Source organism: Panthera uncia, chromosome B1, assembly GCF_023721935.1.
Source record: "Panthera uncia isolate 11264 chromosome B1, Puncia_PCG_1.0, whole genome shotgun sequence".
Lineage (NCBI taxonomy): Eukaryota > Metazoa > Chordata > Mammalia > Carnivora > Felidae > Panthera > Panthera uncia.
Genome location: NC_064811.1, coordinates 86,148,590 through 86,167,028, shown reverse-complemented (window position 1 = coordinate 86,167,028; position 18,439 = coordinate 86,148,590). Strand labels below are relative to the sequence as shown.

At 37.2% G+C, this 18,439-nt stretch overlaps 1 protein-coding gene across 1 annotated transcript in view; it reads left to right on the top strand.

The window, feature by feature from the left end:
- Nucleotides 1-14,829, top strand: part of PPA2 (inorganic pyrophosphatase 2) — an 88,100-nt gene extending 73,271 nt beyond the window's left edge. Inside the window, exons 11-12 of the mRNA XM_049630953.1 lie at nucleotides 13,508-13,544; nucleotides 14,613-14,829. Of these exons, the coding sequence (XP_049486910.1) occupies nucleotides 13,508-13,544; nucleotides 14,613-14,647 (72 nt within the window). The 3' untranslated portion in view covers nucleotides 14,648-14,829. The remainder of the gene's footprint in view (nucleotides 1-13,507; nucleotides 13,545-14,612) is intronic.
- The last annotated feature ends 3,610 nt before the right edge of the window (nucleotides 14,830-18,439 follow it).

The following is an 18,439-nucleotide window of genomic DNA, read 5'->3' as shown; positions in this document are numbered from 1 at the left end:
CGGTCTATGAGTTCAAGCCCCGCATCGGGCTCTGTGCTGACAGCTCAGAGCCTGGATCCTGCTTCGGATTCTGTGTCTTCATTTCTCTCTGCCCCTCCCCCGCTCATGCTCTCTCTCTCTCTCTCTCTCTCTCTCTCTCTGTCAAAAATAAGTAAACATTAAAAAAATTTTTTTTTAAATGTGGAAGTCAAAGAATTGCTCTATTAGCAGCATCTAGTGATTCAGGAGATTAGATAGTACTTTCTTGTGAAGATTTTATTAATTTGTAATAATGAAATTCTTTGTAGTCAAAGCATTTTGACTTGGCATTTCATCTCTTCAGAACCACACTGAGATGTTTGAATCATAATTATTCCGGTATATATTCCAAGATCTCTCTATTTTGCTATATACTGAACATTGCACTGATGTCAAACCAAGTTTTTCTTTGGTTGCTCAAAAAAATTAAGATGTTCAAGTCACCCATCAAACTTCATCATATCCTGACCACAGCAGTCCTGGAATTGTGTGGAATCAAATTGTAACTCCAGAGTTTATTGGCGGGCTCAGAATGAATGAACTCATTCTAACAAGTTTAATCAACAAGATCTATGTTGATAGAATATTCAGGATCAGTTGATTAGGTGATATTTTAGGATAAATTAACTGCTTTGGTGAATGGATAGTTTTAAAATACAAAAAAGAAAAAACATGGATTAAACTTTTGAGTGATTAACAGAACTGTTGCAGGAAGTATATACTTGTGAATATGTATTGAGCACAATTTAATATAGTAGCATTGAGACCGAAAAAGGAAAAAAAAAAAAAAATGACCATTAAGTAGTCACTTGACAATATGTACAGATCAGTTAGAAAAAATATTGTCATTATTACCAAGAAAAAATAAAAGCCAACAACCTGATGAGTATTATGTGGAAGCATTTGAAAAACAACTTGGAAAATATCTACAGCAGTCGTTTGCCATGCTTAGGGCAGAGATCTTAAGGGTAGTGGCTCTGAGGAAGATGAGAATAGAAATGATCAGAAGAATTATGGGATGTTGTTTATGAATATAGATGTTTGAATGTATTACAATCATGAAAGGCCAAGCTGTGTCAGAATGAGGATGTTGTGCAGATCTCATTGCACTGGGGATCTTCAGAGGCAGAGAGCACTGCCCTCTTACTGGGTGTCCAGGCCACAACGTGGGTCTCTGACAACAGGACTAACGTCCTGTCACAGTTCAACCACAAGACCATCCAGTTGTGTGTTTTGGAATATTGTGTCAAGCGTTTTTTAACATTTATGTGACTTTACAGCCAAAAAATATGGGATTCCTTCCCAATTCTTGAGGACCATGTGACTAGCAATTGGGGCTTCGTTTCGTTTCCAGGAGCAAGGTGCAGAACATTTATAGGGAACAGATGTGTGTTTGTATATGTATATGCATACATGATGTAATTTGTCTTTCATATCTAATATTAGTTGCTATTAATGACAGCTTATTTGACTACTGGGATTTAAGATACTGTTTTTAGGATCCTTTATGTAAATATTTTTTGAAAATATGTTGAGAAGATTGAAACAAAGTTTACAAGCTTAACCTAACAGACATATGTTATTACTCAGTCCATATATATAGTACATGTGGACACTTTTAAAAATTGAGTATTAGCCCACAAAGCAAGTTGCAAAAAATGACAACATTCTCTGTCTACAGTAAAGTTACCAATCAGCTATGAAAATATTAAAAGAAAAGAAATCCAAATCCATATGTTTGGAAACTAAAACCACTTCTGAATAAGTCATGCCTCAAAGAAATGAATTATAAGAAATTATAAAATACTTAAAGTTGAATGACAAATGGGTCAGTATATGTCAAAGCTTGTGCAATGCAGCAAAAATAGTTTTTGAGAGCAGTAAAATGATATAGCAGAAATGAAGAAAATTGAGAGACTAAACATTGAACTCAATAGTTACTCTGTTCTTTTTCTTATCTTTTAATATTATAAGAAAGGAAATTACAGAGTAGAGCAAATATTTAATGAAAGAAAACAGATAATGGCAAGGATCAGTTAAAAGCCGGGTTTCTTTCTTTAAGAATAATAATATAGGGGCACCTGGGTGGCTCAGTTGGTTGAGCATCTGACTTTGGCTCATGTCATGATTTCATGGTTCATGAGTTCAAGCCCCACATTGGCTCACTGCTGTTGGCGAGGAGCCTGCTTCAGATCCTCTGCCCCCCCACCTCAGCCCCTCCCTTGCTTGCACTCTCTCAAAAATAAACATTTTTAAAAGAATAATAATATAAACAAAACTATTATAGGAAGAATGATGAAAGAGAAGCACAAATAAATATATCAAGAATTACAGACAGAATTATGGACATAGGAGATATTTAAATAATCAGATGTGAATACTATCAGATGCTTTTGGCAATACCTTTCTAAACAGATGAATTGACAGTTTTGTTGAACATATAAATTATCGATATTAAATCAAGATTCAATGGAAAAGTGCAAATAGAAAAGTATATGTAACGAGTTAAAAACTAGAAAACGAATATACTTATAACAGTTATAAAGAATAGTTAATTATGAAAATGGCAATTTCTCCCATATTAGTTAATGAAGTCAGTTTATTTTCAATCAGAATCCTAATTGGGTTTTTAATTGAATTTGACAGGATGATACTGAAATTTATATGGAATAGTAAAGGGCCAGCAATAACGTGGAAGGGATTGATAAATTTAAATGAAGTTAAAAAAAAAAAAACCCTGTAAACAGTTATAAGAGACCATAAAATAAGTTAAAACATAAGCCATTGATTGGGAGAAGATCTTTGCATATAAATGACAAAAGATTTAACAACTTGTTCAGATCAACAAGAAAAAGATAACCTAGTCAGATAAAAATGGGCAAACAATATTAATGGACAGGTCACAAAAGAGGATTCTTAAATGGCCAGTAAACCTGTAAAAATTTGCTGTATCTCACCAATAATCAATGAGATGACGCTAAGACACAATACAATTTCATGGTTATCAGGTTTGCAAACTATTAGAAGTCTTATTTTCCAAGTGTTTTTAAGCAAGTGAGGAAAGGAGACCTCTCATACTTGTTGATATGTTTGATGGGAATATAAATTGGTACAGCCACTTTGAAGAGCAATTAAGTCATTGTAAGTGAAGTTGAAGATACTTATAATCCACCATCAGAAATTACCCTTCTGTGTACACATTCTTTAGAGACACTAATATGATCAGATGTGGGAAAATTGGAAACTGAATAAATGTCTATGGATAAAAGCTGGGTAAATAAACTATAGTTTATTTCTGTGGTGCAATACCATGCCATAGGTGAAATAGGTAAATTAGAACCATGTGACTACATGGATAAAACCTAAAAGTGCGGTGTTGGGCAGAAAAGCTTTTGCAGCAAGGCATACATAGTTCATAGTATGCAAAACACCCAAGGCAGTACCGTATGTTTTTAATGAATACGGACAGATATGGTCTTCACATTTTAGAAACATAAATAAGAATAGTAAACACCAGTGTTAGCATGGTGGTTAGAAGTTACTTCTGAGAAGGAAAATAAATATCTTTATTTCTGATGAGTACGGAGAAAAAGACTTCAGTTGTAAAGTTTCTGAAATAATGTTACTATTTTAAAAGTGTAGGGAGTAGATATGTGTTATGTCTTCATTTTTTGCATGTTTGAGGTATTCATAGCTTTAAAAATTTGTATGCCTAGGAAAACAATAGAAAAAATTAATAAAACTAAAAGCTATTTTTTTTTAAATGATCAGTAAAATTGATACATCTTTGGCCAGAATGATCAGGAAAGAAAAGAGAGAAGACAAGTCTTCATTGTCAGGAATGAGACAAGTGACATCACTGCTGATTGTGACAGTCATTCGGAGAATAAAAGGAAAATACTGTGAAAAACTTTACACCAGTAAATTTGACAACTTTGATGAAATGGACAGATTCCTCAAAATACACTGACTACCAAAATTCCCTGAAGAAGAAATAGGCATAAACAAATTAAATGGGTACTTAAGAAACCTTTCCATAAGCATAATGCTTGGCCTAGTTAGCTCCCACTACTTTTATTCAGCATTATAGGTTCTAGCCAGTGCATTAAAAAGAAGGAAGAGGCATCCAACTTGTAAAGGAAGATGAGGTGAATGTCTCTGTAGAATGTTCAATAAAATCTACCTGAAAGCTACTAGAATAAGTGACTTTAGCAAGTTTGTTACAGGATACAAGATCACTATACAACAAACTATTATATTTGTATATGCTGGCAATACACAATTGGAAACAAAATAAATACATTGTTTATAATGGCATCAAAAATATGAAACACTTAGAGAAAACACTGGAAAAAATATGTGAAGAACCTGTGACCTATAAAGCATTGCCAACAGAAATCGGAGAACTAAATAAATGGAAAGATATAGGTTGGAAGATGCAACATTGTTGTGTCAGTTCTCCTCAAATTTTGATCTATAAATTCAGTACAACATCAAATTCTAATACACTTTTTTTTACAAATTAATAAACTCATATATATATAAATACCAGAGACCTTGAATAAACAACCTTATGAAGAAGAAAGTTGGAATAGTAATTTCCTTTTTTCAAGATATTTTATAAAACTACAATGATCAAGAGAGCTGAGTAATGGGGTAAAACTAGACAAAGAAATGAATGGAATTAAATACAGAAATAGACCTACATGTATGTGCACAACTGATTTTCAAAATGATAATCTTTTAAATAAGTAGGACTTGAACAGTTGGTTATTCCATAGGGTACCAAAGAAACCTCACTTCAGTCCATACCTTGCACTTTATATGATAATTGTCTAAAATGTATCCTAGACCAAAATTTAAAACCTAAAACTATAAACCTATTTTGATCTTGGGTAGTTAGGCAAAGTTTTTTAGATATGGCACTAAAAGCATAACCTATTTTTTAAAATGGTAAATTAGATTTCACCAAAATTAAAGTTTTCTGTTCTGTAAAAAATACTCTTAAGAGAATGAAAAGAAGCCACATAGTATAAGAAAATATTTGAAAATCATATACCTGATAAAGGGACTTGTATTAGAATAAAGAACTCTCACAATTCATTAATAAGAAAATAAACCATCCCCTCACCTCCAAAGGAAATGTGCAAATGGTCACTTTACCAAAGAAGACATACTGAAAACACATGAGATGATGCTTAACTTGACTAATCATTAAGAAAATGCAAATTAAAAACCACAGTGACATGCTTATGCACACTTTTTAGAATAGCTAAAAATTTAAGAGATTGGCCATCCCAGTTGTTGACATGAATGTGGAGGTACTTCCATAGTCTGCTGGTTGGAATGAAAAATGATACAACCACTGTGGAAAACAGTTTGGCATTTTCTTGAGAAGTTAAATATCTACCTACCATATGATCTAGCCATTCCACTTTTAGATATTTACCCAAGAGAAATGGAAGTATATGTCCATACAAAAACACTTATACACAAATGTTTATATCAGCTTTATTTGTAATAGACAAAAACTGGAAACAGCCCAAATGTCGATCAACAGATGAATGGATGGATGAATTGTGGTATATTCAGAGTGTATGTTAAGCATGGGAATACTGCTCAGCAATAAAAAGAAATGAATATTTGATCTGTGCTATAACATGGCTGAGTTTCAAAAAAAATGTTGAGTGAAAAAAGGCAGACATACATATATATATTATATCATACCATTTATACAATTTTAGGAAATGTAAATGCTAATGTATGATGACACAAAACATCATTGGTTGGAGAGTTTGGGAGAGAGCCAGGAAGGAAAGATTTTACAATTTCTCTTACAGGGACAGGAAGAAATTGGGGATGATGGTGAATATATTTATTATCTTGATTGTGATAATGACTTTATGAGTGTGTACATGTGTCAGAACTACATGCTATAAATATAGTATGCACAGTTTGTTTCATGTCAGAGTTAGTCCAAGGAAATTTTTAACAGGAAAAAAAAAAGGTTTGTTCTGGAGTCAGGCTGTCTAGGTCCAAATCCCAGGTCTGTCACTTGTAACTTAAAGCAAATTATTTAACTTGTTTATGCTGGTTTCTTTATTTATAAAATGGAGCTAATAATAATATCTTTCTTACAAGAGTTAGTGTAGAGAACTGAATGAGATAATCCAGGTAAAATGTGAAACAGAAAGTATTCAATAAACGTTGATTTTACTGTTACTTGGCATTAATGTTGTCGAGTTAAATTGACCACATAGAGAAAAATCCCTTCTATTCCAGCCTCTTGAGTATTTCCAGTGTTATACTCCCTCATGGGATAGCCCATTCCATTGTTGGGTATTGTAAGTCATTGTGACTAATATAAATTATTCAATGAGAATTAGTCTTATATTCAGAGACTTAAACAGGAAGAAGAGGAGAGGGAAAGAGAAGAAATTAGTTTCCACAATATAACAACTTATTCTAATACTTAACTACTTTTCCCATCTGGGAATTTTTACCCAGAATTCTCCCACATGCTTTTATTTAAGCACTTTCCTTGTAATCTGCTCTCTGAGGAAATGGATTGGGGAATGTCTGAATTGGGTAATTTGTAAGGTTTTTAAATATTTGGTGAAATTAGTCATTTTACTGGGGGAATAAAAAAAGAACTTTGTGAGGTGGCACACACAAACTCAGTACATGTAGGGCGACAAAGAACCACACTCTTTGTTAAAGAAATTCCTAGACCTGCCTCAGATCCTCTACACCCTGGTAGCCATGGGGATTAAAATTCTTAGAATCTAGGATTCAGGGCAAGGAGAATAAGCACACTCCTGCTCAGTTGCAGGGGCCCAATCTCATGAGACTGTGAATCTTTAGCTCATAGGAGTGATGGAAGGCACTAGAAACTTCTGGAACTGGGATGAGAGAGTGCCTCTCAGAGAAGTCTTAGCAGCTGCAGTGTTTGTTTTTGCTTTCACATGGCCAGGTTTCCCCTAAAAGCAGTCTCAGGTAAAGCTGGAGCACACAAAGCTTAGAGATGGCAGTGGTGATGGTTCATGGATGCACAATGAGTAGTACTTGGAAGGAGAAGGAAAAGGGGGATTTTTCTACTTTACTTAAAAATATATTCTCTCTAAAAAATAAAAGTGGGGCACTTGGATGGCTCAGTCAGTTGAGTGTTCAACTCTTGATTCCGGCCCAGGTCATGATCCCAAGGTTGGATGCTCAACTGACTGAGCCACCTAGGTGCTCCTGGACAAGAGAAATTAAAATAAAATCAACCATTTTGTTAGATTCTAGCCAATTGCATACATTATTGAAAGGGAGAGGCAGTAGAATAAACTTACACGACTTAAAATACTTCTACATTTTGTCTCTGGATAACTAAGAATTGGTCATATTTTGCTGGATTTCTAAAGCAAAAATCAGAAAAGGAATATAAAAGTAAAATTAATGTAGAGCAACTGCCCTATGAACTTTGGAAATATAATTCAACCAAAAACCCTGTTATACCTGAATGAAAAACCGGGAACTTTTTTTCCCTTTAATTTTGAACCCTTATAATAATAAAGTGAAAGAATATCAACTCATATAGTAAAAGCACAATTTTATATTGTTTCAATCAGTGTATCGTGTTAGTCAGTTTGAACAAATGTAACCTGGAGTGAAAGATGCTCGTAGGGACCTAGTGGGCTTTTTAGAAGGAGAAACACTAAGTACAGAGCAGTTTTATTAATGGTTCGTATCAACTCAAAATATAGTTTATGCATGAATAGGGATAGAGGCTAGAGTAAGCTTTCTTTGATGGGTCAAAGAAAAAGACATACTTTGGTAATGCAAACTGTAGATTAGTTTGAAAGAAATCAAATATACTAATATTCATGAGGAAGTATTTTTGGAGTGGGAAAAGGGGAGAAGATAGTATTTTGAAATAAGAGTATAAAATAATACTCTTTTGTGGAGAATTTGTATTGGATTATTAGAGGGTGCCCACATTTTTCCAGTAAGTAACTGAAAATCCTTTGTATGTTTCTAACCATGAAGATGTAGTGATGGGGACACCTGACAGAATTGGGATTGGGTCAGTTTTAGGTGTTTCTCTTAGTTACTCCACTTCCTGTAAGAAGGTGTAGTTTGTTGTCATGTTTATGAATCAGGAGGCCATTGACTAGGTGAAGAATGAAATAGTAGTGGCTGTGTATCATGCACCCCTTGTTGTTTTCAAATTTAAATATCCATCTCTCTTTTGGCATGAGTTAACATGGAAAAAGGTTAAAAAAATGACCTTGAAACTATAATAGTTCTTATCTCTGAGTTCTAGACTTGTCATGATTGTTTTCTTTTATACAAAGCTTTGTGCATACTGAATATTTTTACGGACCAAGAAATATATTTTAAGAATGAAGAAATAAGAGGGCACCTGGCTGGCTCAGTCGGTAGAGCATGCGGCTCTTGATCTTGGGTTTGTGATTTCGAGCCCCATGTTGGGTGTGGAGATTACTTAAAAGTAGAAATGATCTTTTAAAAAGAATGAAGTTATAAGAACATTCCAGAAATTATTTTTAAAATAAAATGGGATGATGTTTCTGCTAGAGTAGTTTGTCCATTTCTTTCCTGAGGCTAATGAGGAGTTGCCCAAGTGTTCTATTTTGTACAGGCATACCTCCTTTTATTGCAGTTCACTTTATTGTGCTTCACAGATACTACATCGTACTCATATTGAGGTTTGTGGTAACTGTGTTGAGCAAGTGTATTGGTGCCGTTTTTCTAAAAGCATTTGCTCACTTTGTGTCTGTGTCATATTTTGGTAATTCTCACAATATTTCAGACTTTTTTATTATTACATTTGTTATGGTGATCTGTGATTAGTGAACTCTGATATTACTCTTGTAATTGTTTTGGGGTGCCACAAACCACACTCATATGAAATGGTGAACTTAATGGATAAATGTTATCTGCGTTCTGACTGTTCCACTGTCTGGCTGTTCCCATCTGGCCCATAGAGAGGCTTTTCTATTGCCTGAAACACAATATTGAAATTAGGCCAATTAATAACCCTACAGTGGCCTCCAGGTGTTCCAGTGAAAGGAAGAGTCGCACATCTTCCATTTTAAATCAGAAGTTAAAAACAATAAAGCTTCACGGAGAATGCACATGTTGAAAGCCAAGACAGGCCGAAAGGTAGGCCTCTTGTTTCATAAAATTACCCTAATTGCGAGCACAAAGGAAAAGTTCTTGAAGGCTACTCCCGTGAACAACCAAATGATAAAGCAAAACAGCCTTATTGATGAAACAGAAAGTTTGAGGGGTCTGGATAGAAGATCAAACCAGCCACAACATTCCCTTAAGCTAAAGCGTGATCCAGGGCAAGGCCCTAACTTTTCTGAATTTTGTAAATTCAGAGCTGAGGAAGCTGCAGAAAAAAAGTTGGAAGCTAGCGGGGGTGGCTTCATGAGGTTTTAGGAAAGAAGCCTCTCCATAACACAGAAGTTAAAGGTAAAGGCAGCTGCAACATGTTACCCAGAAAGTCTAGCTAAAATATGAGAGTGGCTACATTAAACAACGGATTTTCAGTGTGGATCAAACAGCCTTCTTTTGGAAGGTGCTGCCATCTAAAACTGTCAGAGCCAAAGAGGAGAAGTCAGTGCCTGGCTTTCAGAGTTTCAAAGAATAGGCTAATGGAGCTGGTGACTTTATTGCCATCCCCCACATCCTTCGGCCCTTAAGAATTAGGCTAAATCTACTCTGTCTGTGTTCTGTAAATGGGACAACAAAGCCTGAATGACAGCACGTCTGTGTACAATATGGTTTGCTGAATATTTTAGCCCACTGTTGAGACCTACTGTTTAGAAAAAGACTTTTCAAAGTATTATCTCATTGACAATGCACCTGGTCCCCCAAGAGTGCCAACAGAGCTATACAGTGAGATTCATGTTGTTTTTGTGTCTGCTGACACAACATGCACTCTGCAGTGCATGGATCAAAGGAGTAATTTCGACTTTCAAGTCTTAACATTTAAGAAATACATTTCACGGGACCTGGGTGGCTCAGTCAGTTAAGTGTCCGACTCTTGGTTTCGGCTTGGGTCATGATTTCACAGTTTCATGAGTTTGAGCCCCACATCTGGCTCTGCACTGGCAGCCCGGGACCTGCTTGGGATTCTGTCTTTCTGCCCCTCCTCCACTCAGGCTGTCTCTCTCTCAAAAATAAAACTTAAAAAAAAAATTTCATAAGGCTGTAGCTGCCATAGATAAGTGGTTCCTCTGACGGATCTGGGCAAAGTAAATTGAAAACCTGGAAAGGATTCACCATTCTAGACATCATTAAATACATTATGATTCATAGGAAGAAGTCATAATTTGGAAGAAGTCGATTCCAACCCTCATGGATGACTTTGAGGGCTCAAGACTTCAGTGGAGGAAGTAACTACAGATGTGGTAGAAATAGCAAGAGAGCTAGAATTATAAGTGGAGTTTGAAGATGTGACTGAATTGCTACAATCTCATGATAAAAGTTGAATGGATGAGTTGCTTTTTATGGATGAGCCAAGAAAGTGTTTTCTTGGAATGGAATCTGTTCCTGCTGAAGATGCTTTAAAGATGGTTGAAATGACAATAAAGGATTTAGAATATTACATATATTCAGTTGATAAAGCCAGGGGCAGGGTTTGAGAATACTGACTCCTGTTTTGAAAGAAGTTCTACTGTAGGTAATATGCTATCAAACAGCATCACATGCTACAGAGAACTTGTTCGTGAACGGAGGAGTCAATCAATGTGGCAAACTTCGTTGTTGTCTTAGTTTTAAAAATTGCTACAGCCACCCAAACCTGCGGCAGCCACCACCACGATCAGTCAGCAGCCAGTAACGTGAGGGCAGGTCCTTCCACCAACAAAAAGACTGACTCGCTGAAAGCCTAGGTGATAGTTAGCATTTTTTCTCAGTAATTTTTAAATTAAGGTATGTACATTGTTATTTTAGATATGCTATTGCACACTGTATTTTAATAGACTATAGTGCAAACATACTTTCTTACGTAGTAGGAAATCAAAAAATTCATTTGACTCACTTCATTGCAGTATTTGCTTTATTGCAGTGGTTTGGAACCAAACTCTCCATGTCTCTGATGTACGTATGTATACCATACGTTTTCTTCCCCTGAAATGTTTGGCAGCTCCAGCAAGAAACAGCTGCCCATTCTAAACAGGAAATATAAACAGCTAACTTTCCAACAAACTTTGTGATAGATGTCCTGCACTGTTGACTGAGCATACCAATTTCCAAGAAATAAACAGGTTACTCTGTTTTATAATCTGTGTAGTAAAACAGAGCCATCAAATCCCAAGGGCCTACTCTCAGTATAATTTTTATTACTGTGGTGGTGCTTTCATACCCAATTTTTACATAAGTTCTATCATCCTCAAAACCAACCATGATTAAGCATTTTCTCTGTGCTAGGAAGGTGAATAGAATTTTTGTTTTTTTGAAGTACTTGGAAATCTCAAGGAGGTTTTACATGACATTATACAGAGGTCTTCTTTATTTATTTACATTGTTACCTGATTTTTCTGTGACCGAAAATAAAGCATATTTGATTGGCCTTTTTCGTAAAGAGTAGAGGGAAAAATAACTTGAAACCATTTATGATTCAGGAGAATATATTAAGGTTCTCCAAAGAAACAATAGGATATGTAGATATATGTAAAAAGTGAGTATGGAGGCTTAACAAGTCCAAAATCTGAGTAGGCCAGCAAGCTGGAGACAAGAGGGGAGCCAGTGATGCAGGGGAAGTCCAAAGGCAGTTCGCTGGAAAATTTCCTCTTGCTTGGGAGGCTGGTCTTTTTGTTCTCTTCATACCTTCAACTGATTAGTTGAGGCCCACCCACATTACAGAGGGCAGTCTGCTTCACTGAGAGTTTACCAATTTAAATGTTAATCTCAGCTAAAAACACCCTCCAAGGTAACACATTAATCATTACAGGGACTATTTTAATATTGCTGAAATTTAAGTTTTTCTTCCTTACTGACTTGATCTTAATAGTACCCTTATACCTAAGCAAGGAGAGCCCTACTTTGCATTCTGCTTTGTAGAGGGTCCTGCTTTGGCCTTCATCCAGTTACATCCCTCCCCACAAGACCAGGGGACCATAGTTGTGCATTCACCAGGAGCCAAGCGGCCCGTTCCATACCACCCTCTAGCTACTCAAGACCCTGGAATTCTTTGCCCAGGTTGCTACAAGCCTGTTACTACAGCCTCTGTGGGCATTTCCCCAGCTCTGTGCTCATTCCTGTGTGAATCATTTGCTTGCATCATTTCTGCAGGGGCCAGTGGGTGGCTGTTTGGAGGAAGGGAGTGTGTAGGTTTGTGGCCTGGAGTTTCTGCCCTTGCACAAATGAGGCCCTCAATACAGACTGGAGCCTGAGGAAAGAAGAGAAGTGGGGTGGGCTGAGGGCCCTGTGCCTCTCTTCCTTACTCGGCTATGTTCAGGCAGTCTCTGAGGTGTCTAGAATGCCAAGCAAGGCTTCCAAGTCATCACAAAAGTATATTTATCAAGATAATAGAATGGAACATACTTTATGTTCAATTTATCATTTTGTTAGCTTGATTTATAACTTTTAAGTATTACCATGTGTGGTATGTGGTCTTCCATTTGTACCTTTGCCCCAGACCTCAAGTGTTAGAGGCAGATCTTTCCTACTTAGGATGAGCAAATTCAGAGAACTAGAATTAGAAGTTGATTGTTAAATTTGAAATCTGAAATGTGTTACAAAATTTGGGTAGTGATTATCCCTAGGGGAAAAGAGGTTATGACTGGGGAAGGGCCTGGCCTATTCCATTTCTCGACTTGGGTGGTGACTGCATAGATGTTTATCCTTGGGCTTTGTGCATTCCTCTGTGTGGATGAGGGAATCTCTCAATAAAACAAGATGAAAGAAAAAAAAAAAAAACTAAAAAATGTATTGTTCTTAATTATGAAAAAAATCTGGTATCTCAGAAAAGCTTTTCTTTCAAACTTGTCTATCACAGATTATACTGCATCTGTTCTAAAAATCTTGGCCCAGTCATGGAAATGAACAGAAAAATTAATTTAAATGCTCTGGAAGACAGCTAAATAAATTCCACAATGTGTGTGTGTGCCTCACGTATCCATGAATGTGTGTGTTGGGTTTGTGTCCCCTAGTCCTCGGCCAAAGAAACAACTGAAAGGAAACCTCTCTCTCTTCTCTTCACATTCTCAGTAGTTCCCATGGGTTAATGAGAAAAATATTTTCAAGCATGCTTTTTCTGTTTGACTCTGAGTCTGTGGTTTGTTTATCCAAAAGAAGAAGCAGTGATAATTAAAGGCAAAGAGAAGTACTTCCTTTTTTCAGGTTAGAGAACCGTTGCTTGTAAACTTTGTTGTATAGTTCCATAAAAATACAAAACAAAACAAATGTTCTGGGTGTAGTTTCCACATCTAAATATTCATAACAGGGATTCATCTCTGTCTTTATCTTTCAGGTGTCCTCGTCACCGAATAAGGAAAGTAATGAAGAAGGTATGGTATATTTTGGTTCTTGAGCTAGATGTGTTTATAGTGGTGGAAACCAGACAAAAAAGCACAATAGATTAATGAAAGTTATATAAACCAAGTAAAATAACTTTTTAAATAGTCACTAAAATTTTCAAATGAAATCATTTATTTTGTAATTTCAAAAAATGAGAAGGAGCACATTTACTGCTTTTAGGCTAGACAGTAGTTTGATTATGTTAGCGACTTTTGGTGAAGTACTGAAAATTTTCAGGTAATTCTGATAAATTTAATGAGACTCCAGGTAATCTGAATTTGGAAGATTTTTTTAATTATCTTGTCACTTTAATGAATCATTCATTTTAAATAAATATCTTAAAATCATAGTTTATCGTAGGATGGAAAATAACTTTATTTTTTGTTGCCATTATTTGAAGCTGTTTTGAGAAACAAGTAAAAATGTTCTGTAGTAAAAATTTCAAAATACAAGCATAGACACATATCATTTGTCTTTGAAACTTTGCAAAATTTTTGGCCCTTTGTTTTAATACAAAACATTAGAAGAGCATTCAGCTTGCAAAATTGGAGGAAAAATGAGAACTGTTTACTCTGTCAAGTTCTACGGTGTTTAGAAAAGAACAAATCCATAGACATTTCATGGGAAAGCAAGCTATATTCCTCATATGGGAAACTAACAGATTGTTTCTCTGCAATACTATTCCATTTTTTGGATATTTGACAAGCAGTCAAATTTTACCATACAGGGTTTTTTCCCTAGACCTTTCATGCTGACGCTAGGGCACTAACTTCTGTGTTATTCAGTAGAGACTAAAATGATCCAGAAAAATGTAGGAAATAAAATGGGAAGGCTCCGGAGTGTTTAGCCCAGTTTTATATAAGGCTTGAGCCAAATGAGAGAACTTGGGATTTAAAGGGGAGTAACTTTAAATAGGGAAGTGTGTCATAGCAAGCTCATGATTGTTTTTATCTGCCTAAATACTTCCTCAAGGTGTAACTGAAATTTCTCTTCCCTCCATCTCTCCCTCTCTCCCTTGCTGTTTACCCCTTCCCTGACACCCCCTTCCACCATTTCAGACACAGAGCAAGTATGGCACTTCCTTGGCAAGTGACTAGAACATTTGAAGTTCTGTCATCAAGATTCCACTCTCCGAGGACTCCACGACTCCCTCTCCCCAAATGCTAGAGACCAGCAGAGCTATGAGAATTCACTGACTTCCTGTTAAAACTTCATTTTTTTTCCCAACTTCTTTTGAGATATACAATATGTAAATAAACTGAAATTTTTGAATTATTTGGGATATATATTGGTATGAAAAGAAGATTTTGTTTAATTTCATAGCAGAAATTTAGAAGCAGTGAGTTTTGACTATACTAATTTCTGGGTTCCAAAGGAACCCAACCATTTTATTAGCTTTATTTCTATGGGTTAATGTAGAATTTATAAATTTAGTAAGTTAATAGAGTTGTATAGATATTATTCTCATTTTCACACCATATTATCTTTTTGCAAGTTGCTGGCGGAACCTTTCTTTAGCCAACCTGTGTCCTCTTACTAGTCCTGTGTACGTGTTTACATTTATGAAAGCTCTTTCCTGTAACTTAATATTTTGGAGGGCCTAAACTCTCTGAATCTCAGGCACCTTAGTTTCAATTCTCATCCCTCTGGTGATGACACCCAAATCTACAAAAGAAACCCAGGTCTGTCGTCTGGGGTCTCTGTTGGATGTCTTCTCAAATTCCTTCAACCCCTCTGGTCCGGAACTGTACTCTTATCTTCCCGGGGCCTTCAACAGTGGAATTAACATTCTCCTAGCCCCCCACTCAAACCCTTGGAATCATATTGAACCTCCCTTCTCCTGTCTTTGTTGATGAAGATCATCTAAATGTTGCTTTTCCCTCTCCATTCCTTTGTACCCACACTGTGCTGGATTTCCCATCAGGTCACTTGGCTCCATTTACCAGCTTCCCGGCTTTTCTCCATGCATCCCCAACCGAGCCCTCTGCCTCAGCCTCACTGGCCTAGCTCCACTTCATGCCCTGTTGTCTCCTCAACATGTTGTTCTGCCTCTGGCTTTTCTCCTTTTCATACCATCCTCCACATTTCCAGTTATTTTCCTAAAGCATAGGTCTTGTCCAGTTATATTTTTCTCGGAAAGCCTTCAATGGGGTTTCCATGTTCTGGAGAATAAAAACCAGACTGATTTCCTCAGGAGTCCCACCCTCCAACCATGCCATGCCACTCACTCCTCCCCAAGCACATCTGTGTTCTCACACTCCCTGTTCTGTACTTCCCTTGCTGATCCTGTTCACATCTTTTCTCCCCCTTCCTTTCTGTTATCATGAGCATGCTGTATTTGCACAGTGTGCTTTGAGGTTTACAAAGCACTGTTCTAATAGCTACCATTTCTTGAGCGTCTGTTGTGTATCAGGTGCTGTTTTAGGGGCCCTGTGTGCATATGCCCTTGTAAGGTGGAAAGTGCCCACTTCATACTGAGGCTCTGAGAAGTTCTATAACTTGCTTGAGGTCACACAGTAAGGTTCACAGCTAGAATTAGAACTCTTGACTACATGGCTCTAAATCCTGTGTTTTCCCGGGGCACCTGGGTGGCTCAGTCGGTTAAGCGTCCAATTTCGGCTCAGGTCATGATCTTGCAGTCCATGAGTTCGAGCCCCACGTCGGGCTCTATGCTAACAGCTCAGAGCCTGGAGCCTGCTTCGGATTCTGTGGCTCCCTCTTTCTCTCTCCTCCCCCGCTCATGCTCTCTCTCTTCTCAAAAATAAATAAACGTTAAAAAAAAAATTAAATCCTGTGTTTTCCCACCCTGCTGTGCATGCTGCTTCTCACATACAGCCACTGTGGGATGGCCTGTCACAGATGAGGAAACAGGTGTGGACAGTTTAAGTGATTAGCCCAGGTGACATAGTAATGTTCACCTGAGACATCTTTGGGAATGTGTAAACTTCTTCGAAGGACATCAAAAAATGTGAGGGAATCTGTTGTTTTTAATTTTATTTATTGACACATTGATTTTTTATGTTGTGGAAATAATAAAACACCAAAAGGGAAAATAAGGAACAACTATTACTGCAGTAGTTGTAAACAATAAGCCAAATTATCAAAGGATAAATTACTGGGCTCTTGGCATATGGCATATTAATCTCCCAAGAGTTGGAAGAGAGAGGCCATGTCTGGTGGGGTAGCTCACACCTGCTTTACTCCTCTCCTGGAAGTCCGTGACACTTAGATGATGCCTGATTAGTGAGCCTTGCTCACTGCAGTATGGTTGATCAAAATTGTCTTCATAGTGTATGATTTTGCATAGTTATGGTCTTAAAAAATACATAATGTTAGGGGCGTCTGGGTGACTCAGTCTGTTGGGCGTCTGACTTAGGCTCGGGTTGTGATCTCACGATCCGTGAGTTCGAGCCCCGTGTCGGGCTCTGTGCTGACAGCTCAGAGCCTGGAGCCTGCTTTGCATTCTGTGTCTCCCTCTCTCTCTGCCCCTCCTTGATGTTCTCTCTCTCTCTCGCTCAAAAATAAATAAACGTTAAAAAACTTTAAAAAAATACATAATGTTAAATTTTAATTTTTCTCAAATGTCTGCATTGCTACATGGTCATCATTATAATGGTGAGAGTTATATTAATTGAATGGCTATTTCATAGTGTCTTCCAAATGAGCTAATCTGGTCTTCGCCAGCCCTTTCCCAGAGAACAAGTAAATTGAATAGATGTTATACTGTATAGTTACAAAGGAAAACTCCTGGGAAAAAATAGAGTGAATCATTGTTAAAATTGCCTAAAACTAATTAGGAAACCAAAAGTGATCCATGGATGGGTTAGGTAACACCCACAACCAGTTCCCGTGGCTATGAAAAAGTGGGTAGACTATCGATTCATTGTTCTCAAACTTACTGTTATTACAAATGTCTGAAATTGAAATTTTTATGTTTTTTTTTAAATACAGAATTACTTTATACATGTTATATTTAATATCACACCACTGTTCCAGAGAAGGAGTGCATTGAATTTCATAAAATCCATTTCTCCATCAAGAACTACATGTATTTTTAGCAGTTTGTGTACTTATTAATAGCCCCCGGAAGAGGGCTCATTGCATTGTCATAGGTAAAGAAAACATCTTTTTTTAATGTTTATTTATTTTTGAGAGAGAGAGAGAGAGAGAGAGTGCAAGTGGAAGAGGGGCAGAGAGACAGGGAGACACAGAATCTGAAGCAGGCTCCAGGCTCTCAGCTGTCAGAACAGAGCCCAACATGGGGCTTGAACCCACAAACTGAGATCATGACCTGAGCTGAAGTCAGATGCTTAACAGACTGAGCTACCCAGGCATCCTGATAAAGGTATGTCTTGTGACTGCTCATTTATCTTTATTACTTATTACTATCTTATACAGTGGATCACACCTATAATTTCTGAGTAGCATCTTTTTTCATCATCCTTGTGCTTTTTTTTTTAATGTTTATTTATTTTTGAGTGAGAGTGAGTGTGAACAGGGGAGGGGCAGAAAAAGGGGGAACAGAGGATCCAAGCAGCCCCTGTGCTGACAGCAGAGAGCCCGATGCCCTAAGACTTGGACACCTGCCCCACACCTGCCGTCTGTCTTCCTGAGGCACAGTGAGAGATGAGCCACTGCTTCTGATGGGACGGCCTCTGAGGAGTTGAAACCGTCAACAGGTGGCTGTGCTCTGACAGGAGCAGCAGAAGACCGTGGTGGCATCAAGACACAAGAGCTTTATAAAACGTGTGAGCCCCAGCCGAGGTCAGGGCTGCTGCAGCTGACCTGACATTTACCCTATTTGGATGACCTGTTGAGAACAGACTCCACTTCTCAGGTTATTCCCCAACTTAAAAGGAGCTAGCAGCCCAGGGCAGCTAGAGAG